General features: G+C 32.3%; 2 protein-coding genes across 4 annotated transcripts in view; both read right to left on the bottom strand.

Annotated features, from left to right (window-relative positions):
• Positions 1–12,168, bottom strand: part of LOC140437804 (alpha-tocopherol transfer protein-like) — a 54,772-nt gene extending 42,604 nt beyond the window's left edge. The window contains exon 1 of one of the 2 annotated variants that reach the window (XM_072527553.1): positions 12,022–12,168. The gene's annotated coding sequence lies outside the window, so the exon portion shown is untranslated. Of the gene's footprint in view, positions 1–7,429; positions 7,654–12,021 lie in introns of those variants that run through there. The other variant, XM_072527552.1, reaches the window with a different exon arrangement.
• Positions 12,169–22,868: 10,700 nt separating this feature from the next.
• Positions 22,869–24,803, bottom strand: part of LOC140437803 (clavesin-2) — a 63,409-nt gene continuing 61,474 nt past the window's right edge. For both annotated transcript variants that reach the window (XM_072527551.1, XM_072527550.1), the window contains exon 5: positions 22,869–23,729. In XM_072527551.1, coding sequence (XP_072383652.1) covers positions 23,547–23,729 — 183 coding nt within the window. In that variant the 3' untranslated portion in view covers positions 22,869–23,546. The remainder of the gene's footprint in view (positions 23,730–24,803) is intronic.

The raw sequence follows: 24,803 nt of genomic DNA, 5'->3' as shown, positions 1-24,803 counted from the left end.
GGACAATGACAAAAAATGAACAAAATTTACTGGAGATATGGGAAAGGAAAATCCTGAGGAAGATATATGGAGGAATAATAAGGGACGGTGTATGGATAAGAAGATCAAATGATGAGTTAAAGAAATTATATAATCAACCTAACATAATAAGAGTCATAAAGCCACAGAGACTAAGATGGCGAGGTCACCTAGAAAGAATGCCGAACACGAGGACTCCAAAAAGGGTACTAAACTACACTATAACTTCGAAAAAGAGAAAAGGAAGGCCAAAAAATAGATGGAATCAGGAGGTAGAAAAAGATATGGGAGAAATTGGACTAGAAGGCCAGAAAAGAAAAATGAATAACAAGAAGGAATGGAGAAAAATCACATATCGAGCCAGAGAAGATCTCAGTACATAAAGGAAAGCGAAAATGAAGAAAAAACAAACTTTTTAAGCCATGGGCCTCTAAGGCCTTTAGTGCTATTGTATATATATATAAATATATGTGTCATAAACACGTTGTTCATAGTTTTGCATATTTTGATACATTTTTTTTAATAAATAGTATTCTTGCATAATGTTATTTAACGTAAATTTCTCTCACCTACTTGTTTAATAATTTTTTTCTGAAACAAATACTACCACCGTGCTAAGGATAATTTATATTTAAAATAAATATACAAATTACTAAAATATCACTTTTAATTTTTGTTAAAAAATACTTCGGAGTAAACTAGAACATTTTTTCAATTTAAAAAGTGGAGGTTAGATTGACCATCATTGATATGTCTGTTAGAGTGTACCGTTTTTAAAACGTCTGCGATTACGGGTTAAAGTTAGGATTTTGGTAACTATATTTAACTTTTTATTTTCAAATGAAAATACTTGTACTAAAAATAAAATAATTGTGGGAAACATTTTAATTTGTTTATCTACGGTTTCCAATCATTTCTAAACTTTCTATCAAACATAATTAAATTACAATCGGTATTTCTAATGATCATTATATCGCCAAAGCCATAAATTCCACCGAAAAAAAAAAAAAAAAAAAAAAAAATGATCATTATGCTAATTTACTTAATGTGTTTAGGATCTTTGTAAGCGGAAATATTATATTTTACCTCTCAAGCACAACAGTTAGAAAGTTTCTTTCATATTGATCTAAACTCAGTATATTGTAATTCAAGGGTGTAGTTTCAAGTGACCATCATGCCTAGACGTAAGTTGGATATTGATGAATTAATTGCAAATGTGCATAAATACTTTACCATGGAAAGAGACAATTGTGGACCTCTAAAGTCATTATTATGTATAAATCAACGCGTTTGTGACGCATCCGGGATAATTGAACGTAGTTATCCAAGAAGGAACCAACTAGCAAAATACAAAATTTGATATTATTGCTTATAAGCACAAGGAAGGTTCAAACTTTATTTAGCAAGAAAGAACCAAAAGCTTCAGCATCAATATTTTGTGTTATAATACTTTGAATCAACTACCATTTACTTAACTATCGTTATGAGATTTGCATTCAGAATCCAACCGCATAAAGTCAGTCATGTGTTTTGCAAGAGGGAACCAAGTCCATCTGTGTTTATTAAAATGAATCAAAGGAGCCATATTGTATTTTACAAAAAAGAACCAGTGTTGTTGACTTCTTGCATGTGCTTTTTGCTGTAAAAGTTTGGAGTGATTCATGTTGTAAGCAGAATAGAAATATCAAGATGGTTCTTATGCTGAAAAGTGTGTTGGAAGTCCACTGTAGCCTTCAAAAGTATACTATAAAGTTTTTAGTCTCTGGGCACAGTTTTCTGCCAAACGATAGTGAATTCGGTGAGATTGAATCTGCCCTAAAACTCCAGCAAAAGCTTTACACACCTGAAGACTATATCCGTGTTATGAAGAATGCTAGAAGTAGAAATATTTTAAACGTAGTAAAAATGGAATTTTTTGACTTTAAATCTACAAGTGATATTGAGAAAAGTATTGAACAGAAACAGAAAAAAAGACACAACAAACACCACGATAAACTGGTTGAAATTTAAACAAATCCGCATTATTAAAAATAAATCAATGTCTATTTACGTCAGTAACAATTACATTAACGAATTTGTTTAAATAAATCTGCAAAAACGAGGAGTTGGCGGGCCCCCTTCCATGTCATCTTTGTTGAAAAGTCTCTGGCCAGAAGGAAAACCAATATCGCCTGAAAAGCTAAAGGGTATCGCATCATTTCTTTTTTTAATTCCCAATGATTGTAAAAACTCTTATCGTAATTTATCATCTAATGAAGAAATTGAAAATTACATTGATAGGTACAATGAAACGTTGGACTTTCAAATTAAAATTGATTAAAATACTATTCCATTATATTCAAATCGAACAACAAAAACATCTTAATTTTTTCATTACACTAGTACTGTCATAATAATTATTTTCATTACATATTTTAGTTCAGCTTATTTTTTATTTTTAAGCTATAACATATTGTTAAATTTGCCTTTATTTTTTACTTAGTTTTTCCTATTATTATTTTCAAATAATTACAATAAAAATATAATCTAAAGAAATTTGATTTTTTATTTCCCTATTGTTAAATGTAATTATTAATTAATATGTATAATATGCAATAAGGAACCAATCACCATATTTTCGGAATACCAAAGCTGTTATTTTATATTATGTTAGTTTAAGTATCAACAATAAAAATACTATTCCTTTCCAACACGGTACAACTTTCAGCAAGGTTGTAACTTGTACCTGTAATTTAAAATAGATAGGTTTGCGAAAATGTCTTTCCTGAAAAACACACTTTTGGAGTTGAGTCCTTCTTGCATAACTACGTCCAAATGAAAGTAAGCTAAAAACTGTAATAAAGACTGTCAGAGATTCTCAAGAGGATCTTACTGTAACTGAGTATCACGAAGACAAGAAAACAACTCCTAAACATTCTAGGATCATTGACTTACCTGATGGAGAAAAATTTGAAATTGCTGTTACTGGCCAAAATAAGAGAAATACAAGTTTCTGAAATTAAGAGGACTAGCCTTTAAAAAGTATTGAGAGATTTAGGATTTAAATTTAAAAAAGAAAATAGTAGGTTACTTTTATGCGAAAGGTGTAGTGTGGTTCACAAAAGAATTCAATTTTTGAGAGAATATACTAGACTGAAAATGCAACATTCGTATACTTAGATCAGACATGGATATTTGCAAAGGGTCGAAATAAAAGAATTTTAGCATTTTAGCATAATTTTTTGCAAGACGGACATAAAATCAATAAAACACACAGATAGTGAAGGCAAAAGACACATCATTCTTCATGCAGGAGGGAAAGAAAGCTTTATAGAAAACGCAGATTTGATTTTTTCTTCAAAATAAAAATCTGCTGATTACCATGAAGACATGAATGCAGATATGTTTGTTAAATGGCTTGAAGATAGACTGTTACCTAGTCTGAGTGAATCATAAGTTAGAGTTTTAGATAATGCACCTTACCGTTCGTAGATTTTGGAGAAACAACCAAAACAGTCATGGAACGTACCCAGCATAAAAAATTGCTTAGTTAAAAATAATATCAATTTTCCGGAATACGTCTTCAAATCAGAGTTACTTGAAATTTCGAAACGTAATGAAAAACCAACAGTTTATATAGTTGACCAAATTGTATGAAGTTATGGACATCAAGTACTACGGTTACCGCCATATCACTGCCAGTTTAATCCCATTGAACACATCTGGGGTATATGTAAAACGTATTATGATAATCACGTTGGATGCAGTGGATACGGTGACGATGCAGTTAGGGAAATTTGGCAAGAAGCTCTTAGAACTGCAACTCCAGACATATGGGACAAAAATGTAAATAAATGTGAAAAATTAATAGATGAGTGGTGGATTCTAGAAAAGAAAATTAGTGAAATGAATCCAGTGATTATAGATTTACATAATGATAGCGGTAGTGAATTTAGTGACGATGATGATGATTTATAAATTTAAATAATCAGTAGGTACACTATTATAATGTTATTTACAAAATATTTGTACAGCAGGTGAACCATTATATTTATACATTCATTATTAGCCAAATAAACAATAATATTTAAAATTCCATTTGAATTTTTGCTCCTCATTTTATACAAATTAACTGATAATTTTAGAAGACAAATTTAACAATGCCGTCACAAACTTTGTGCCATTTTCGGACCGATGTCTTCTTATTCAACTATCCGGAAAGCCAGTAAATATTAACATCATTCAAACTTATGCCCCTACGGCCGATAAACCCATAGAAGAGCTAGAAGCGTGGTATGCTGACGTAGAAAAACTTATAAAGATGACCAAAAAACGAGACCTAACATTTATCTTAGGTGATTTTAATGCTAAGTTAGGTAGAGGAAAAGTTTCTGGATTGATCGGAGACTTCGGACTTGGAGCAAGGAACGACAGGGGAGAGAGAATGACCGAATTCTGCCAACAACACAACATGGTAGCGACAAATACATGGTTTAAATTACACCCTCGCAGATTGTACACTTGGACTTCACCACAACACAATGAAAACAGAGTAATTCGTAACCAAATAGATTACATATTGGTCAACAAAAGATATCACAATGCAATCATCAGTGCAAAAACATATCCTGGAACTGACATCAATTCCGATCATAATCCTGTTGTTGCAAAAGTTCGCGCAAGATGGAAAATAATAAAGAAACAAAAACCTCAACACCAACTATTAGACATCCAATTATTGAAAAACGACATCATACATCAGACAGTGAATAAAGAATTAAACAAAAATTTAGGAAATATCGACCACAATAGAATTAGCGAGTACGATGACATAAACGTTCTGTGGAAAACTATTAAAGAACAAATGAACAATGTAACGGAAAAACATCTAAAAGTAACACCTAGAAATAACAAACAGGAATGAATAACAGAAGAGATTTTACAATTAATGAAGAAACGAAGAGAATCTAAAGGAAAAAATGACAAGGACGGAGAATACAAAACACTAAATAGAATAATTCGAAAAAAAAAATAACCGAAGCAAAAGAGAAATGACTGGAAACAAAATGTGGAAATAGAAGAACTACAACAAAGGCACGATTTTTTTAATTTACATAAAAAGGTAAAAGAGTTTACATCGACTACCAAGAGAACGACTTTTCACACCATGCTGAACACGGATGGCAAACTGCTAGAATCAACGGAAGATAAACTGAAAGAATGGGAAAACTACATTAAAATTCTTTTTCACGACATACGAGAAGAACCAAGATTGGAAAATAACAACGAAGGGCCAACAATTCTGAAATCTGAAATCGTAAATGCAATTAATCATCTTAAAACAAATAAAAGCCCAGATCCAGACGGAATATACCCAGAAACGTTAAAATTAATCAGCGAAGAAAATATCGAAATATTTGTCCTTTTATTCAATCGCATTTATGATACAGGTAAAATACCCCAAGATTGGCTGGAGTCAATATTCATCCCACTACCAAAAAAGCCAAACCCACAACACTGCAATGAGTTCCGTCTGATAAGCCTTATGAGTCATGGAGTAAAAGTCCTACTAAAAATCGTACATAATCGTATCTATAGAAAGTGCGAAACAATCATCGGAGACGATCAGTTTGGATTCAGAGCCGGCATGGGAACGAGAGAAGCCCTGTTCAGTTTACTAGTTCTCGCCCAAAAATGCTACGACCAACAGAAAGATATATTTATAAGCTTTATAGACTTCGAAAAAGCGTTTGATAGAGTAAGACACGACCTACTATTAGAACGTTTGCAAGAAGTCGGTTTAGATGGAAAAGACATCAAATTCTTAAAAAACTTGTACTGGAACCAAAACGCCAGAGTTAGGATCGAAGGTTCCACATCCGCAGAAGTAGAAATTAGGAGGGGAGTTAGACAAGGATGTGTTCTGTCGCCTCTGCTGTTTAATCTTTACTCCGAGTTTCTATTTAAATTGGAGGATTCCAAGGATGGAGTCAATGTGAATGGCGTAAATATCAACAGTATCAGATACGCCGATGATACAGTGTTAATTGCGGATTCCGACTTAGGTCTACAATGACTCATTGATAAGACTAACTCGACCTGTGAGCAATTTGGTATGAAAATAAACATTAAAAACATTAAATAAAAGTGATGTCAATCCGAAAAAACCAAAACGTACCTCAACCTTGCACAATAAATGGGCACATTTTAGAACAGGTCAATAGATTTAAGTACCTGGGATGTTGGATCGATAGCAGCCTAAATCCTGATCTAGAAATAAGATCGAGAATAGAACAGGCCAGAAAATCTTTCGAAAAAATAAAAAAACTGCTTTGTGATTCTCGAATAAAACTCGAAATTCGACTACGTTTATCAAAATGCTACGTCTGGTCGACTCTTCTATATGCAGGCCACATACTGAGAAATAATAAGTACCAATATGCCCAACTTATAGTGAAAGGAAAAATCGAGGGAAAGAGAGGCCTAGGAAGGAAAAGACTATCGTGGCTCAGAAACATCCGACAATGAACAGGGCTAAATTTTGAACAGCTAATAAGAACAGCTGAAGATAGAGAAGAGCTTAAAATTGTAGTAGCCAACCTCCATTGAGGAGAGGGCACTTTAAGAAGAAGAAACTGATAATACAGGCAAATAAGTAATTAAGAAGTGTGTGTGTGTGTGTGTGTGTGTGTGTGTGTGTGTGTGTGTGTGTGTGTGTGTGTGTGTGCTGTTGGTTTCTTAAAGATTATGGAGAACTCCAGTGCAGTTTACCGTGCCTTTTCCTACAACGAAAGGTTTTCTGCGAATTCTATTATTCGTTTAGAGTTGTTAGTTGGTTGAATGTACTGTATCTAGTATTATTAATATTGCTATTATAGAGTAATGGAGAAATTGATGGGGATGCATGCAGTAAAATTAGGGTTGGATGGATGAAGTGGAAGGAAGAGAGTGGTGTGTTGTGTTACAGAAAGATCCCAATAAAACTGAAGGGAAAATTGTATAAACCTTTATTTAATTTGAATATAAAAATCAATCGGAATCTGACATGATTTAATTCCAAATTGATATACAACCAAGAATTTTTTTAATATCCAGTTCTCAAAATAACACACAGCTAAGAATAGACAATTTACTTAATCAATTTTCGTTATGATTTTCTATGACTTTTTAAATTAAATTAAATCGTTATTAAATATAATTTTGTTATTTTTTTACTTAAAATGTTACCAAGTATCCATGTTGTGTGTTCTCTTTTTTGCATAGTGGTATTTTCTTTCCCGAAAATACCACACTTTAAAATTTTAAAAGAACAATGACAGTAATAATAATACAGGATTAGTAAAAAAATTAAACAAAAATATTTTTGGTATATCGATATTTTTATCTTTTGAAAAAATTATGAAGAAAGACAATGCTTAATAAAAGTACTTACTTCTTACGATAAAAATGCCGTGTAACAGGCCCACTTATGTAACACTTTCTACTGGTGGTAGCCTACTTTTTCACCGCATCTAAGAGCAAATCTTACTCGACACTGCACAGATTTCGGATACACGCAAAGACACAAAGAGAGTGATCGCCACTTGATCGCCTTATCTGTAATGCACAGTGCGATTCATACTTCCTCGTTCGAGAAATGTTTGTAGAAGGAGAACTCTTTGTTTATTGGAAAAGCGGGGTCAAGCGAATGCGTTATAGATCGGTAAACAATCAAATATACATTACATTAACTAGGGATTCGCGTACGTCATGATAATAGTAAAAGTTTGTTTTGGTTGAAGATTTCCAAGAAAATTTAAAAAGTAATTATATAGTTATGAATAAAACCAGTTTTTTATAATTTTGTTGTTAAACATATGATAAAAACAATCAGCTAATAAACTTAATGATTTTGTAATTGTAATTCAATTAAACATATAGCGCTGGATTTGTTGCATTAATTTCTAGGATATCGAATGTATATTCACCTTGTAGCAAAGTAACAACAACTAGAACTACAAGACAACACAAGAAAAACAAAGAATACGTGGATGACAGAAGAAATCCTCGAACTGATGGACGTAATCAGCTTGATCAAGGCACGAAAGATTGGATACCTGGGCCACATCCTGAGAGGGGAAAATACGCAATCCCTCAACTAATTATCCAAGGAAAGATTGAGGGCAAGAGAGGAGTAGGTCGCAAACAAATGTCGTGGCTGCGAAATATAAAGAACTGGACAGGCGTAACTAACACTGGCGAACTTTTGCATGCCGCAAAAGACAGACGTCTGACCTTAAGATAATTCGCCAACGCACTATAGGTGACCATAAGAAGAAGAAGATGGACGTAAGAAGATCTTACAAAAACCGCAATGAAGTAAAACATAAAGAAACCCAGAGAACCATCCGAAACGCATGAAAATCAGGAAAACCAAAGAAGAATGGATGAACAGCAAATGTGAGGAACCCAGAGAATTACTAAAAAAACATGACTACTTCAATGCATACAAAAAAACTAAGGAAGTCACAAATATGAAGAAAAAATTCACTAACAACCAAATAGTATCTAGTCCAGAAAATGTAGGAAATATATGGGGAAAATACATCGAAGATCTGTTTGATGGTGAGAGAACAGAACCACAAATGAATATAGTACAAGACACAATACTTGATAACGGAAGTTACAAAAACAATCAATACGGCAAAGCTACGAAAGGCCTCAGGTCCAGATGAGATATATGTAGAGATGATAAAACTTGAATCAATGAAGAAAATCTTCAGTCCTTAATACTACTATTTAACAAAATATATACCACTGGAATCTTCCCAGAAGACTGGCTTAGATCGACATTTATACCTATACCCAAGAAAAATAAAGCAAATAAATGCTCACAGTTCAGATTAATTAGCCTGATGAGCCATTTTCTGAAAATTTTATAACGTATATACAGAGAATGCGAAAGAAATCTGACAATCAATTTAATTTTCTAGAATAGAGAATAAGTGGCTGAGTTCATTGTGGAATAAACTAAGTAGCTCTATAACCGATGCAGCCGGTCCCAAGAGCAAAATAAAAGAGGAGAGCTAGAGGTGTAAAACCACTATAAAAAAAACCAAAACTCAGCTGACCTGGCTAATAGCCCTCTGTGAGAGTTCCTTATCTAAGGTTACAGATTAAGACCACAACGACGATGAAGAAGGATAAGAACATTCAAAACCCGGCTGTTAATCGTTAGGAGAGAAGCATATACACAGCGTCTGTTCCATATTAGGCGCCTGCAAATAGCGTCTGCCCACAAGTTAGAGGCGGCTGCACTCAAAAAATGAAGGCAAGGGGTAGTCGTGAACTCGTGAGCAGCCCTTTGGTAGACAAGGTATATTAAGAATCCCCGGTTCACAATAGAAAAATTAACCGTTAAGATTTCCGGTTAATTTGAAAGTCTTGTTCAGAAGGCTGAACGCTTAAAATTGTTAGTTATTGATGTAATCGACTTACGATCGCCAGATTCAGGAAAATACAGAAAATTTTATTATAGTACGAACGAGAACGACGAAACACAACATAAAAATGGAGTAGAAATTTTCATATCATCGGAATTAGAAAAATATGTCCTTAACTTTTTCACAAAACAAATTTTTCACATATAAACAATCACTACATCAACTATCTTTCATGAACATTTATTAGTGTACAACAAAAAAAAGGCACACTTACCTAATAATGATTTCAACGTAATTATCATTACAAATTATGCTTTTATTTTTTAGTTGTGAAAATACCCAACAACGTGGTTGTTACCAACCACACGTCTTTGGTCGATACTCTACTGCTGAATAGAACTTTGAAAGGTGGATACACAATATTGATTTTATATATTACAGTTTCCTGCTTTTACTGTTTTAATTCTGGTCAATCAAGTCGTTTATTGTAAAATAGAGTTTATTTTAACAATTTTTATTGAACAATCTTAAGTTTTTATGCGAAGAAAATTGTGAAAAAAATAAATGTTTAATATTAGGTAAATAAGGTTATTTTTCTCTAAACTTAAATGATAATTTAAATTGCTTAAACAAGTCGTTTTAACTGAAAGAAGTGCATGATCAGTAACGAGTATTCCCCCCCTCTAGCTTTTATTACTGCTTACATCTTTCTCAGCATGCTTGCAAGTAAATTTTGGACATATCATTGGGAAATTACATTCCATTCATCCTGTGCAGCAAGCCGAAGCTGCTCTATCGTATTTGGAACGGAATTTCTTTGTCGTATGCTGCGTTTTAGGTGATCCCACATATGCTCTATTGGATTTAAATCCGGGCTCAACGGTGGCTAATCCAATCTTCGAATTTGGACCTCATCAAGATAATTACTCACTACGGCAGCGGCATGTGGTCGAGCATTATCGTGCATTAACGTCAATCTTTAATATCCAATGTAACCAACATATAACAAAACATGATCTTGCAGGATGTTTTAAACGTAAGAATCACCAGTCATCCGTGCAATCACTTCCACAAGTGCGGTACGTACCTCCCAACTAATACCTTCCCAAAGAATTATGCCATCAACTCCAAAACTAACGGTCTGGGCCAGACTGCAGCTGGCGAATCAATCGTACTCCAACTCTTCTGTAGACGTAGTTTTGACCATCTGGCTTCCATAATAGGATTCTGGTCTCATCAGTAAAAAGAACGTTTTTCCAGATGTCGATATTCCACTAAATATGTGTTCTTGCAAATTCCAAACGACGAGCTTTATGATTTTGGAGAAGACATGGAACTTTAGCGGGGCGTCTGGGCTTTAAGTTTGCTTCTTTTGATCTTCGTCTAACTGTTTGTGAACTCACATTTACTTGTCATAACATTTAATAGCTCATTTCTGAGGTGCATCGACGTCAATGAACGATTTCGTGTAGAATTAAGAACCAAAAAACGGTCATCAATTGCGGTTGTGCACCTTGGGAGTCATTGACCAGGCCTTCGTACAAAATTTCCTGTTTCGCGGTACCTTTTTAGACTATTCGAAACTATAGATTCAGTTCTGCTGAGACGTCGTCCGATACCTTTTTGTGCATATCCTTTCTCGTACAAAATTACAATATGTGCTACTTGGACTTCAACGCAGTGTCAAATTGGTGGGATACTTGTTTTAAACTTAGTTAAATCAAAACAATATTTAATTAAAATTAATAAATTAAACTAAAAATAACCGAATGACACTATGAATAAAATGTTTTTTATTAAGTTTAACAATAACTTAGAATAAAACAAAAAAAATCAAATTTTTTATGAAATTTTTTATTAAATTATATTATAAACAAATTGCATGGATTATTTATTATTAGTTAAAATAAAAATTGCATATTTACTCTACGATTACATACAAATTAAAAAAAGAATGATCAAAATCAACCAGTTCAACGGAGATATTAATTCCCCCTCCATCGGCCCGGTGCCAATCACGTTAGGACTTCATTTTTCAAGCTTTACTGAACGCTCTGTTAAAGTTCAAAGTTTAATCAAACTTTTACCCATAAACTATAATCCTTGAACTTTAAAATGGCGCTAGTTAGGCTGTTTAATTGTTACGAACACGGTAGCTGTGAATTAAATAAAAAAGTTGCCAACTTTGACCCTAATTATTGATCTAGGCGATTTTTTTTTAAATTCGTGTAAAAATACTAACTTTTCAAATATAGGTAAGGCCGGGACTTATTAACTAAAGTGACTATTTGCTTTTACTTCTTAGGATTAGTAACTTAGGTAATATCCTTTCATATTTTATTCATCAACAACAATGTAATTACTGTTGATTTTGAAACAGTTTGTAGATAAATATGAGTGAATACAAATTTTTAAGACGATAAGTATGTAATCACCTTCATAAGATAATTAATTGATCCACAGTATAAAAAACTATTACACAAATAATGATTACTTTCTTGGAGGAGCTACTTTTCAAGAATTGAAGATGCATTAATTTGCAACAGCCTAATAATTTATTAATAATAATATTTAATAATAATAATTTAATTAATAAACTTACCACAAATAAAATTACTGGCAAGTAGCACCTACGTCCAGAAAGAAACAAATAATTTACTTAAACAACACAAAACAACAATTGTTAACAATGGATATCGATAAACTGATTTGGTCCGTAATTTATTCTTTTCTACAGTAGTTTAATTTTCGATATTAACGGTTCAGGACCGGTTGCTATATGTAAATTATATTTAAATAAGCAATTTATATTTTATAGTTTAATATTGTGATACTCTATTACGTCTAGGTTTATATAGTAAAACATTCTCCACAAAACCATGTTCGCTACCAATGTGCATGATTATTAATCTTCGATCCTTTCCTGCGGGAGTATTTAACCCTCTCATGTATTGACTCTACTCGAGTGGACAGATTTTTTTTAACTCAAAAAAATATATTTTAATTCTATGAAACTTGTGCAAAATGCATGAAATACCTTTCAGTGGACTCTAATCAAGTAACTACTACCGCCATCTACAATATTTATTTTGAAAGTCAAAGTTTGTTTATGTTAGTATACTCCATTCGCTTAGCTGGGGCATATTTTGACAGATTCATTGTCGGAAACCTACAACACAACAATTCCTACTTTTCGGTATTAATAGCTCAAGTATCCTACTATTGCAGACTTCTTTGTTTAAAAAAAGAAGAATTATTCTAAATAGTGGAAGTATATACTACACCCATCAAATTTTGGGTAGTATATATTTAAAAAATATATTTTAGTTGTTATAATTTAACATAACTATTTATTATATGGTGCAGATAAATAAATATTGATTGTCGGTAATTCGCAAAGTTCTATTTTATTTACTATTTAGTTTGTTTACTATTAATATTGGCTATGAGTACGTGTGCTTGGTTGTATAGTAATTTCCAGCCACTTTTAGTCTGTCAAAAAGTAACTAACTTCGCAAAAAAATAATTACTAAATTCACTAGACAGTTCGGACTGGGAATAGCGAACCGAGTATATCTATAAATCACTTGACCGCCATGGCCACCTGTGAATTGCCTGAAATAAGTGCCCGCAGTTTGTATGGAAAAGCAAAAATATTTTTCTTATAGAATTATGTATTTTACAAAATTAGCCTTTGTTATAAATTTAAAAATAATTAAAAAATTCACTGAAAATATCACCTTGAAGCTGAAGCCATGTCCACTAGAGTAGACATCATGCAATATGTAACTTAGAATTCCACTCTTGTGGTATGTTTTATGAGTATAATTTTCAGAGGGGTAGTAGGTTTCTTGTTCACATATTTTTTGTTATTTTCATGTCAAAGATTTATTATTTATTTAGGGATTTTCGAGAGCATTTTTTTATGTACTTCTATATTATTCTAGTGAAAATAAATAAATTTTATTTATTGACATACTAATATTACTTTTATTTAAGGTATTGACAATGATGACATTATTTATGATTTACTAGAAGGTTCAGATTTGGAATCAGATTACAATGACGAAAATACGTATTCGCTCGAACATGTAACGGCTGAAAACCAAATTGTTAGCATTAGCTCAAAAAGACTGGAAATGGTGCAATAATGACAGCATGTATGGGCCAGCAACTTTGCCACAGTTTAGTTAGAGGAACAGAAAATATTCATGTTCAAGGAAACAATCCCATTGATTATTTTTTATCACTGTTCACCATATGTGAGACATAATGGATGATATCGTCTTTCAGATCAATTTATATGCTGGTCAAAACAATAAATTAAATTTTGGTTTTACAAAATATGAGTTTTATGCTTTCTTTGGCATAAATTTAGTGATGGCTTATATCAGATATCTAAAAATACGGCTTTACTAGTTAAGTGATAATGAGTGATAACAATATTTTGAGGTTTTTACATTTCGTAAATAATGATAATGTTAATCAAAATAACACGGACAAATTGCGAAAAATCCGATCATTTTTGGATAAAATTCAGAAAAACGTCTTAGGTGTCACAGATCCAGAGAAATACCAATCAGTGGATGAGCAAATTATTCCACCAAAAGGAAAATTAGGTATAAAGCAATAATTACCAAACAAACTTAAAAAGTAGAGAGTCAAAGTTTGGAAAAGCTGGAATTAGTGGATTTATGTATTGTTTTGAGGTTTACCAAGGAACCTCGGGAGGCAGAAGGCAAATTAGTAAACTTGGAGCGTGCGCTGATGTAGTTTTACGTCTAACTGACGATTTAAAATCAATCAATCATAAAGTATTTTTTGATAATTTATTTTGCTCACTTCTCCTTATCGAAGAACTGCATAAAATAGATATATGGGCGACAGGAACTCTCCGGTTGAATCGACTACAAAATTGTAATTCTGTTATGAAAACAGATAAATAAATGAAACAAGAGGGTAGGGGAACTTCATCTGTTGCAAGTACTGAAGGTAGCAATATAATTGTTTCTAAACGGCTAGACAACAGGACTATTTACATTGTTTCTAATTGTACTGAAATAGAACCTCAGAATAAAACAAAACGCTGGTGTAAATCTACTAAGACTACTATAGAAGTGAACAGACCATTTTCTGTTCAGTTTTATAACAAAAACATGGGAAGAGTAGACCTGATGGACCAGTTGTTGGTCCTGTATCCTCTAAGGAGAAGAAACAAACGCTGGTACATAAGAGTTTTTATGTATTTTGTGGATGTTCTTGTTGTAAATGCATAGATTTTGTACAAGAAAAACGGAAATCCAAAAAAAGATATGCTTTAATTTAAAGCAAGTATTGCCAGAGCATTAAAAAATTTGATCTGGTAGGTAGGGTGGTGTACCACCTCCCATTTTGAAGAAGAAGAAACCGAATTATCAAGCACCCCCTGAAATTAGATAAAGTAATTGGGGGCATTGGCCACAACTAATTGATATACCAAATGCTCGAAGATGTCACTCTAAAGCTTGCAAAAGAAAAACAAAATACATCTGCAAAAGTTGCAACGAGCTGCTGTGTCCATCGTGCTCATTCGTGCATCTTGAACATTTCCATACCAGTAACTTACGCTTCCGCGATTTCACAAATGCATAGTGACCACTAGTGGACGGACTATTGGACGGCCAATAAAAAATCTCTTCTGTATTCTTTTACTGTCTTATCGTTATATATCGTTTTCTTAGAGTATTTCTTCGACTTTTTTTGCGAAATTTTACTAATATTCTAATATTTCTATTAGAAACTAGTTACTTTGTTATCTAGATACTTTATGTTTTTCTCATAAAGCTTAATTAACTTCCACACTGTAGTTTTAGGAATATCAATTTCATTCGCCACTCAAAGATTGTTTTATTGATGTATCAGGGAAACTAGCATGAAAATTATTCCTTGATTGAACTATGGTAAAACGGTCGACCAGCATTTTTTCATAGAAAAAACAAAAATATATTCAAAATCTAGTAACTGATGTACTAACGATAGTACTCCAAACTTTTATCTGAAAAAACTTTGAAAAATGTTCATCATAATAAACTTGCGGCTTAAAGGGTTAAATTGATAACAAATTAATTGAAGAATGTAGTTTGACGTTGGTTGGAGTATCCAACTGCATTATTTTCGCAGCCTAATTGTGTTGTGTGGTTTTTTGCTGTCAGGTACTTCATACTGTCCCATTATTTAGTTGTCATCAATTTTTACATCTTTTAATGATCCTTATGACATAAATAGGTTATGTGGTTTGTATAAAACAATATTAGTTACGTTTTTTGATTATATATCATTTAAAATAATGCTTATTAAGCTTTATGATCAGAGCTATTAAAATAATAATAATAAACTAATAGTCAAACGGCTGAATTTGGTATATATTTTAATGTGTCCCATTGTTAGGGCATGCACAATGAATATGTCAACAATTTACTGAAAGCCTACAGTGATTTGAGTTGAACATGTCTCTTAAAATCCATTTCCTTGTTTCTCACTGGAGCTTTTTTTCACAAAATCTTGGAGATGTTAGTGATGAACATGGAAAATGTTTCCAACAAGACATTTCAAGTATGGAAAAAAGAGATCAAGAAAAATGGAGTCCGAATATGTTATAGGCATTAAATAGAGATGTGATGTGTTAAAAGCAAAATACTCAAGAAAATCCCTTTTAATATAGTAAACCCATATAGAAAACTATATGTGATAGAAAAAACTATTATTATTTTTGGATTCAGTGTAAAAATTACTATAAGAATTAGTTAACCAAACTTTTGAGACAAAACAGTATATTTTTTTGCGACATGTATTCAAGCCGGCCCTGACATAAAAAATTCATCAGTTTTAATCACCTTTGACCCACCACTTGATATACAATAGGTGTTATTGGACTTTATGAAGAAAGTGCAGCTTAAATGCTTTACTCATTAAATTTAATATTTTTCCAAAGAAACCGCCCATAATGACAGACCCCATTTAGGAAAATGACATCATTTTTTAAAAAACAATAACATGGAAAATACCAGAAGATTTGATGGATCTGGTAAATTTTTAATTTTTGATGGAAAAATTAGGTAATTAAATTATCGCATTAGTTTAAAGTAGGTATAAAAAAGATATTATATATTATATTAAAATAGAAGATCTTAAACTAAAATGTAAAATGAACGAAGATCTGGAGTACTTAGCAAGTTTTCTTTGGACAGTCTAAAATTTGTTTCGAGCTAAAACAACTTTTTTCTTTTTGTAATGACAATAATAATAAAAACATCACACATGGTTATGCTCGTAGTACAGATTATAAAGCAGTGGTAACAAGATGCACGCTGTCTAACTTCACAGCGAATTTCAATTGAGTCAGAAGTACTAGGACAGACCTAGTTGGACAGGTAAGTGTCACAGATGTTGATGAGGTAGTGTGGTAGCCTAGCTTTGTCCATCTTGAATTTATGATTGAAAAAAAATCAATTTACCAAGGATGTTATTCGCTCCGTACCGATGAAGGCGGTAGGTGTCGACTGAGGCGACACCTATCGCCTTCATCTGACAGTTTTAGACCTCCCAATTTGATGTTATACAATATGTTAAATACATACTAAATTGACAATTATTAATAATTAGTTTTTTAATTATATTTTTCCAATTTATGTATGAAATGAATGTAGTATTAAGAACTGGGTTTCTAAAAATTCATCATAATTTATTTTTTCAACCCCAAACCGAAAAGAAAGGAAAAAATCTAATACTGGCAATTGACGTTTGTCTTGTGGAAGAGCATGTAATTTAAAATAATAATAGCAAAAGTTATAAAATAAAAGCTAAAGTCATCAGGCAGGCTGCAGTTAGCTTGAAGCCTTATGAAACATCATTAATTGTTATTTAAACAACGAGTGTATTAATAAGGGCGATTAACAATTGAGATATTTTAACGCGTGAGCGGAACGAGCGCGTTAATGTTCGATATTGTTAATTGCCCTTATTAATACACTCGTTGTTTAAATAACAATTTAATTCACGAGTTCGTTACAAAACTTCTCTGTCGACCGTACTTATCAAAAATAAAGATATCTTAGTTTAAATTTTTATTTACTTAACGATAAACAACAATTTTTTCAGCTTTCATTAACTTTATTCAAAGTTTAATTTTCCTTAGTGGTAGTTTTATTATTGTAAACATTATTATTCGAAATAGTACAATTACTGAAATTAAAGGAAGGTATTGATAAATGATTATCTGCTGTATAGCATTTTCACAAATTTATATTTAAATCTTCTTGGACCTCTGTAAATTCTGTGATAGAAGAAGAAGCGGTGGTGCTTAAGGAAGTACTTTGACAAGGTTTAGTGGTATTTGGTCCCAAGAGTTTTTCAGCCGTCTCAAGTTTATTCTGCGTAGAATTATCTATATAACCTTCTGCTATAGCAGTCGATTTCCAGCCACCTAGTCTTTTAATAGCTGAAAAGTCTGCACCACTGTCACACAGTATTGAGGCAAAGGAACGTCTAAAACAATGGCTAGTGTAGAGATACGAGTGCTCTAATTTTAAGAATTTAGCAATAACGGAAGGAATTTTGGAAAACGTATTTATGCCAACCGGCTGTGTGGAACATTTGTTATTTTTATAAAAAATGAAAAATCGTTTATGTGGTGTGTGTGCCGGTCTTAAAGAAATATAGTTTTTGATCGCATTGAGAATAGTATTTACTTCGTTATCTACTATGGTAAATATTCTATTTTTGATACTTTTATTGTGACAAGAAGCTTTGACGCCAAGTCTTGAACGTTCTTTGTTTCTAATTTCAATAGTTCGTCCTTTCTTAACGCACCAGCCACTCCGAAAATCAATGCAACCTACAAAATGAAATGTTATTAAATACGAGTATTAAATATATAAACTTAATTTACTGGTTTACCTTTATCATTAGAAACACGTCGTTAGGAGCATCAGAGATAAATTTCTGGACTTTTCAAGTGGTTTTGATTTCTTTGGTATATAACCTGTTCTTTTTTCTTGATAAATATAATTAACTTATTATATTTAGATATATCAATGTTTGATTTTAAACTTAAGGTTGATTTTAACATCGAATATTTGGGCCACAAACTTGCTAGTAGTTCTTTTTCGGCAATGTTTGAAAAATATGTCAACAATACAGATTCCGAATATTGTATTATTTTTCTCTCGTCATTCGATGCAATAAATTCAGCATATGTTTTTTCGTACAACACTCTGCTTTTTTCAGGCAGTAAACTTAAAGATATTTCATTTGCAGTTTCTGCCACTTATGGTGGAGTTAAATTAAACTCTTCGTCAATATCCATCTTTTGATTTTTCAAATACACAGAATTTTAAACAATAAAGTAAATAATGACATACAATGACAGATAGTACTAACAGCGGCTACTTCATTTTAAATTTTTTAGTGGGAATATAAATAGGTATATGTTTGGTTGCCTACACCACAGGTCACTGCCAATCACAGAGCGTTAAATTAATTTATGCAAGCAATGTATGTTGTGTTGCCTATAATGTTTATGCTTAAAAACATATGTCCAATTTTGTCATATTTCGCCGCTAAGCACGCTGGCATCATTTCAAGTTACCCCTACCATGGTTACCTACGGAGCGAATATATGTTTCGATAAAGATAGAGACAATAATCACAAAATTGGCAGGTATCAAAATACTGGATGAGGACTCGTCAAACGGACGCAACGGCACAGAATAAATAACAATCAGAATGCCCTCTCTCAAACGCCGCCTTTGAAGTGTTTTAGCACGTGATCGCCATATTTTAAACGGAAACATAGACTCGAATTGAGAAATGTATGACAATCTACGACAGAACTGTAATTGAAACTTTTGGAGATTAATAATTTAGTAAATTTGAAATAATTGAATCTATTCTTTAACTAAAAGTACAACACTGCCCAGGATACCCATGCCAATAAGCCAGGATAAAATATGGAGGGTGATTGGCAAGGTTAGCAACCTACCAATCATAAAAACAAATACTGCTCAAAGAAACAATGTGCAGCCTCGAAATCGGATTGATACTATGAATATGACTACGGCAAGAAATAAGGACAAACGAAAAACATCCAAAACCCAGATGAGAATTACTACTTGGAATATCAGATAGCTCAACTCAAGGGACAAAGAAATAATCCAAGTGCTAAGAGAGAAAGAAACAGACATTTGTGCTCTACAGGAAACAAAAAAGAAAGGAAAAGGATAATTAAAATTAGGTGAATACATACTAATCTACAGTGGAGTAGAAAAAGAAAACAGGGTCAAAGAAGGTGTATCCTTACTAATACACCAAAGGTACCAAAATCACATCAAAGAGTATCGATACATATCAGAAGGGATAGTACCAGCGAAGATAAGAATGAAGAAGGAAGACCTGAACACCATTGGAGTATACGGCCCAGAAAATAACATGCCTCAAACAATAAGGGAAGCGTTTTATGACCAATTACAACAAGTAGAAGATCAAGTCAGAGGGAAGATGATAATATTGGGGGATTTTAACACTCGAATAGGCAATCAAGTCATACCCGGCATTAAACAAAAACATAACGAGAATGATAAAAACGAAAATGGAGACCTGATGATAAACTTCTGCACGAATAACGAATTAAGAATAAACAACACATTTTCTGACTACAAAGACCAACACAAATATACATTTAATAACACACGTGGACAAAAATCTATGATAGATTATGTAATAACCAACCGAGATATACATCCATCGAAAATAATTGACGTAAGATGCCTCAACTCAGCAGATGTAGGTAGCGACCATAGCCTAGTATTATGTAAAATAAGAATCATCCTGAAATACTTTCCCACCAAGAGAGCGGCCCCAACACAAACAAAAATCAAAGTCGAAGGACTAAATACGGAATCCACGGAATACTTATACAGGAAAAGAATATCAGAGAAGATAACGATAACATCGAAGAAAGCTGGAAAAAACTCAAAAAAAAAACATAATCAATGCAGCAACAGAATCACTTGGAGAGAGGAAAGTAACGAACACTAACATTTAAGAAGGAATAACAAGTGAAAGAGAAATCATTAGAATACAACAAACCGGCATATCTATGTTTCGTGGACCTTACAAAGGCATTTGACTGGGTCAAATTAAAAGACGTTATCCACTTACTGTACGCAAGAGATATATCTCTAGGAATAATCAAAACGATCAAAAATATCTACCAAAACAACACAATAAAAGTAAAAGTAGAACAAGAAGTAACCGATCCTTGAAGCTAGCAATGGGATAAAACAGGGAGATTCCCTAAGTCCTCTATTGTTCAACCTGATTATGGATGAAATAATAAAAAAATAAGAACTAAAAAAGGATACCAAATAGGAGAAAAACAATTTAAAATAATCTGCTATGTAGACGACGCAATACTACTCCCTCAAAGTGAAAATGATTTACAACGTATGCTGCACCAATTTAATATAACCGCCAAAAAATTTAATATGTTAATTTCCCAAAAAAAGACAAAAAGCATGGTTACAACAACAAATATACTAAGATGTAAATTGAAGCTGGAAGCTCAGATAATAGAACAGGTGATGGAGTTTAAATATCTAGGCATCACATTGTAACGAAATATTTTGCCTACCGCATGAGGTATTATTATAAGGGGTAGAAAATTGGGGACAGAAATTATTGGAGCGGAGATAGAGCAAGCAAAATAATCGATACTTGTGCGAACGGCACCTAGGGTTTGCTTGGAGAGCTGGGGTCGTGGATAAGTAAATGACAAGGGGTCGGATTAGGGCAACTACAAAATGAAACAAATGGGTACTAACGTGAATCTCTTGAGACAAACAAAACAAAAGGAAACAGTAAATACCCCAAATTATAACCATTACAACAGCTAGTTGTAACTATTGGAATAATTATTAAACATAAAAAATATATCTTTTCAAATGAAACTAAAAAAGGAGTAAATTCTGGGGGTAGAAACCAAACTTCGTTGGAACTCAAACTCTGAACACCACTCGAACAAATTCAACTCCACTGTGATAGGACAAGATAAAATTGAGATTGGAAATTGGGCATGGAACACAAACTTTAGAGCTCTGCTTCTTAAAAAGACTGGAAAATTGTGGGTATATTTCGAATCCTCACTTTAACTGTAACTATTAAATAAACAATTAACTGTCACTAAACTTATTTTCCATGAAAAGGGGCAAAAACAGAAAACTTTACAAATTCGACGAATAAATTTGGATCCACACCTAAGCCGACTGTCTCTTACAGCGACCCAAGTGAGAATGACGAAATTATCTTTAAAATTCATTCGCACAATCTTGACATAAACAAAACATATAAACTGGAATATTTATTTGAAACGCAGAATATCCTAAGAGGCTTCGATCAAAGAATACCGACAAAATACGCATCTTGTGAAATATAAACAACTCTAAAAATGGTTTATTTTATTCGGCAACGCTAAGATGAATTGGAAGAATTCGGTGTCTTAATACGTACGAATGGGAAATGAAATACACTGAAATTACTCTTTCTACACTTTTATACATATACGAGGGGATTTCAATACATATCCAAAGAATTTTCAAATGCTACAACATTATCTAGCTACGGAAAGCTTGAAACTAAAGTGGAAGATCAAGTGAATAGAGCAAACAGAGCCGCAAGGCTACCTGAAGAAAACAATACGGAGAAATAAAAATATCGGGAAAGAAATGAAAGGCAGAATTTACAAAACAATCATCAGACCAATAATGGCATACGCGGCAGAATACGACAGAGGACAAAGAGGATTTTAGAAACAGCAGAGATGAAAACACTTAAAAAATTTGATGGTAAGACACTATGGGACAGAGCTGGAAGTACAGATATATGACGTAGATGTATTGTGAACATTAAAAACTGGGTAAGAAATATAAGAGTAGAATGGAACGATCATTTAAGCCGAATGACAACAAATAGAGTAGCAAAGACGGCAAGAGACGGTTCCCCAATAGGAAGACGATCAGTAGGAAGACCACGAAAACGATGGAACTACAACTTACTGGAGGCACATAAAAAAAACAGACATGTCATGTCTACATAAAAAGAAGAAGAAGAATAAGACTCTAAATAGCAGAGGAAATCATATAGTATGAAGAAGATTCTTATCGCATGAATTTAAAGTGAATCGAGGTCTTAGACAAGGAGGTCCGTTATACACGGTGCTTTTTAATTTGGTATCGGAAATAATAATCAGAAATAGCCAAGTTAAAACAACCGGATCCATCTTCAACAATGAACATATATGTCTGGCCTTCGGTGATGATCTTACTATTCTACCAAAAAAAGATTAGTTATTTATTAGAAGTAATCAGTAAGTCAGTAAAAGACAAAATGTTAATAAATTATTGTAATAAAATAATATAAGTTATAAAAATATTTTTTATTTACACAACAGATAATATACATCACAAATGTTTTTAAAAAATTTTGGTTAGGCGCCGTATTTTTAAAATAGAATTAACAACATATTGAACAAAAAGTGTCAGCAAGGTATGTTTAAAATTAAAAATTATACGTAATTTTTAAATAACCTAATCTAGCAGCCATCACTGCGATAACTAGAACGTAATAATATAAGAAAATAGTATTTAAAATAGTACTTTTTTATTATACTATTTTCATTTCTTAGTTTGAAATCTTTAGGCAAAAGAATGATCAGATTTTTCTGCGGAAAGAACAGCAAACTGCAAAAATTATCATTAATTAAATACTTACTTTACAACAAACATTAAAACATGTAAAAAAATATTTATAAAACTCAAAATAGTCTTAACCAGTCTTTGGTCATGGTTTACGAACGAATATGGAATGTTCAGTACGGAATTTTCAATGATTTTTTTAATATTGGTATAAATAATAATATAAAAGTTAAAAAAAGGATATTCGTATTAACAGCTCATTCCCCAACGTTTTTTTGTAAAATAAATCAAATTAGACAAACATATTTAGATTTTTTACGAATAAGAAACGTTTTACAAAGAAACGTTTTAGGGAAATTATTTAACGAAGACTAAAGAAGGACAAAACCGTATTTTCTGCTTATTTCTTTTTGTATCCAAAACTGCTCATCAACTTCATGTGATCCATGTGTTCTTCGATGACGGGATACCAGTCTTTGCCGGAATAGTCAATGGCTGGCAGTTCCCCATCGTAGTTCTTGGGCAAGTGTGATGGTGCCATATACTTGTGAAGGGAGGACATTTTCTTTCCGTGGAAGAAGATCTGTAATAAAAAAATAATGATATAGTAAATGTGAATTGTTCAGTAGAATATGCAATTACTAATTTAAAAAATCAGAAGGCGGTTGAATCAGATGGTACAAAAGCAATGAAAAGGTGCGAAACTGCAACATTACCAGTCACCCCTTTTACATAAAATCCATATTCACGAGGCATTACAGAAAATATCTGCTTTAATGTTACCAGAAGTACCAAAGTACTTTTTACCCAAATAGTTTATCAATCTTCTGTTGAATGAAAATCAGTTGATGAAAAATAATTGAGTTGTAACCATCAAAGTTGGGAAAGCAAATATTGACATTGAAAAAAGAGATTGGTATTGGTACAACATACACTACATCTGGCATTTGTCGATTATCACAAAGCAGTCGACAGTATCGAGAAATAGGCTTTCTTAACAGCATTGGACGACGCCAGAGTAGATTCAAGATATGCTGCCCTCCTTAAGAATATATACGATAATGCTACTTTTCACGTAAAAATAGATGATGATCTGGAAACTATGAAAATAGACCTTGGCAAACTCACCCAAGTTATTTACTTTGGCATTAGAAAATGTCTTCAAAAAACTAAATTGGGCCGAAAAGGGATTAAAAATAGATGGAGTATATCTTAACCATTTGCGTTTCGCAGACGACATAGTACTAATAAGCACAGATATCCATGAACTAAAATCAATGCTACCAGATTTAAATTACAAATCGAATCAAATAAGATTTAAAATGAATATCGACAAAGCAAAGATATTAAGCAACAGCCTAGAAAACATCACGATAGATAACATCAATATAGAAAAGGTAGAACAATATATATATATATATATATATATATATATATATATATATATATATATATATATATATAAGAAAAGGTAGAACAATATATATATATATATATATATATATATATATATATATATATATATATATATATATATATATATATATATTGTTATGATATGTAAAATCAAGAAAAATATTGGTTTGTTTAAAATATTTCAAAGTTCAAAAAAAAAAAAAAACATTAAAATAATTCAGATAAGTAGGATAATATCCAA

Source organism: Diabrotica undecimpunctata, chromosome 3 (assembly GCF_040954645.1).
Source record: "Diabrotica undecimpunctata isolate CICGRU chromosome 3, icDiaUnde3, whole genome shotgun sequence".
NCBI lineage: Eukaryota > Metazoa > Arthropoda > Insecta > Coleoptera > Chrysomelidae > Diabrotica > Diabrotica undecimpunctata.
The sequence above is the reverse complement of the archived record's forward strand: the minus strand, read 5'-3'. Positions and strand labels throughout refer to the sequence as shown.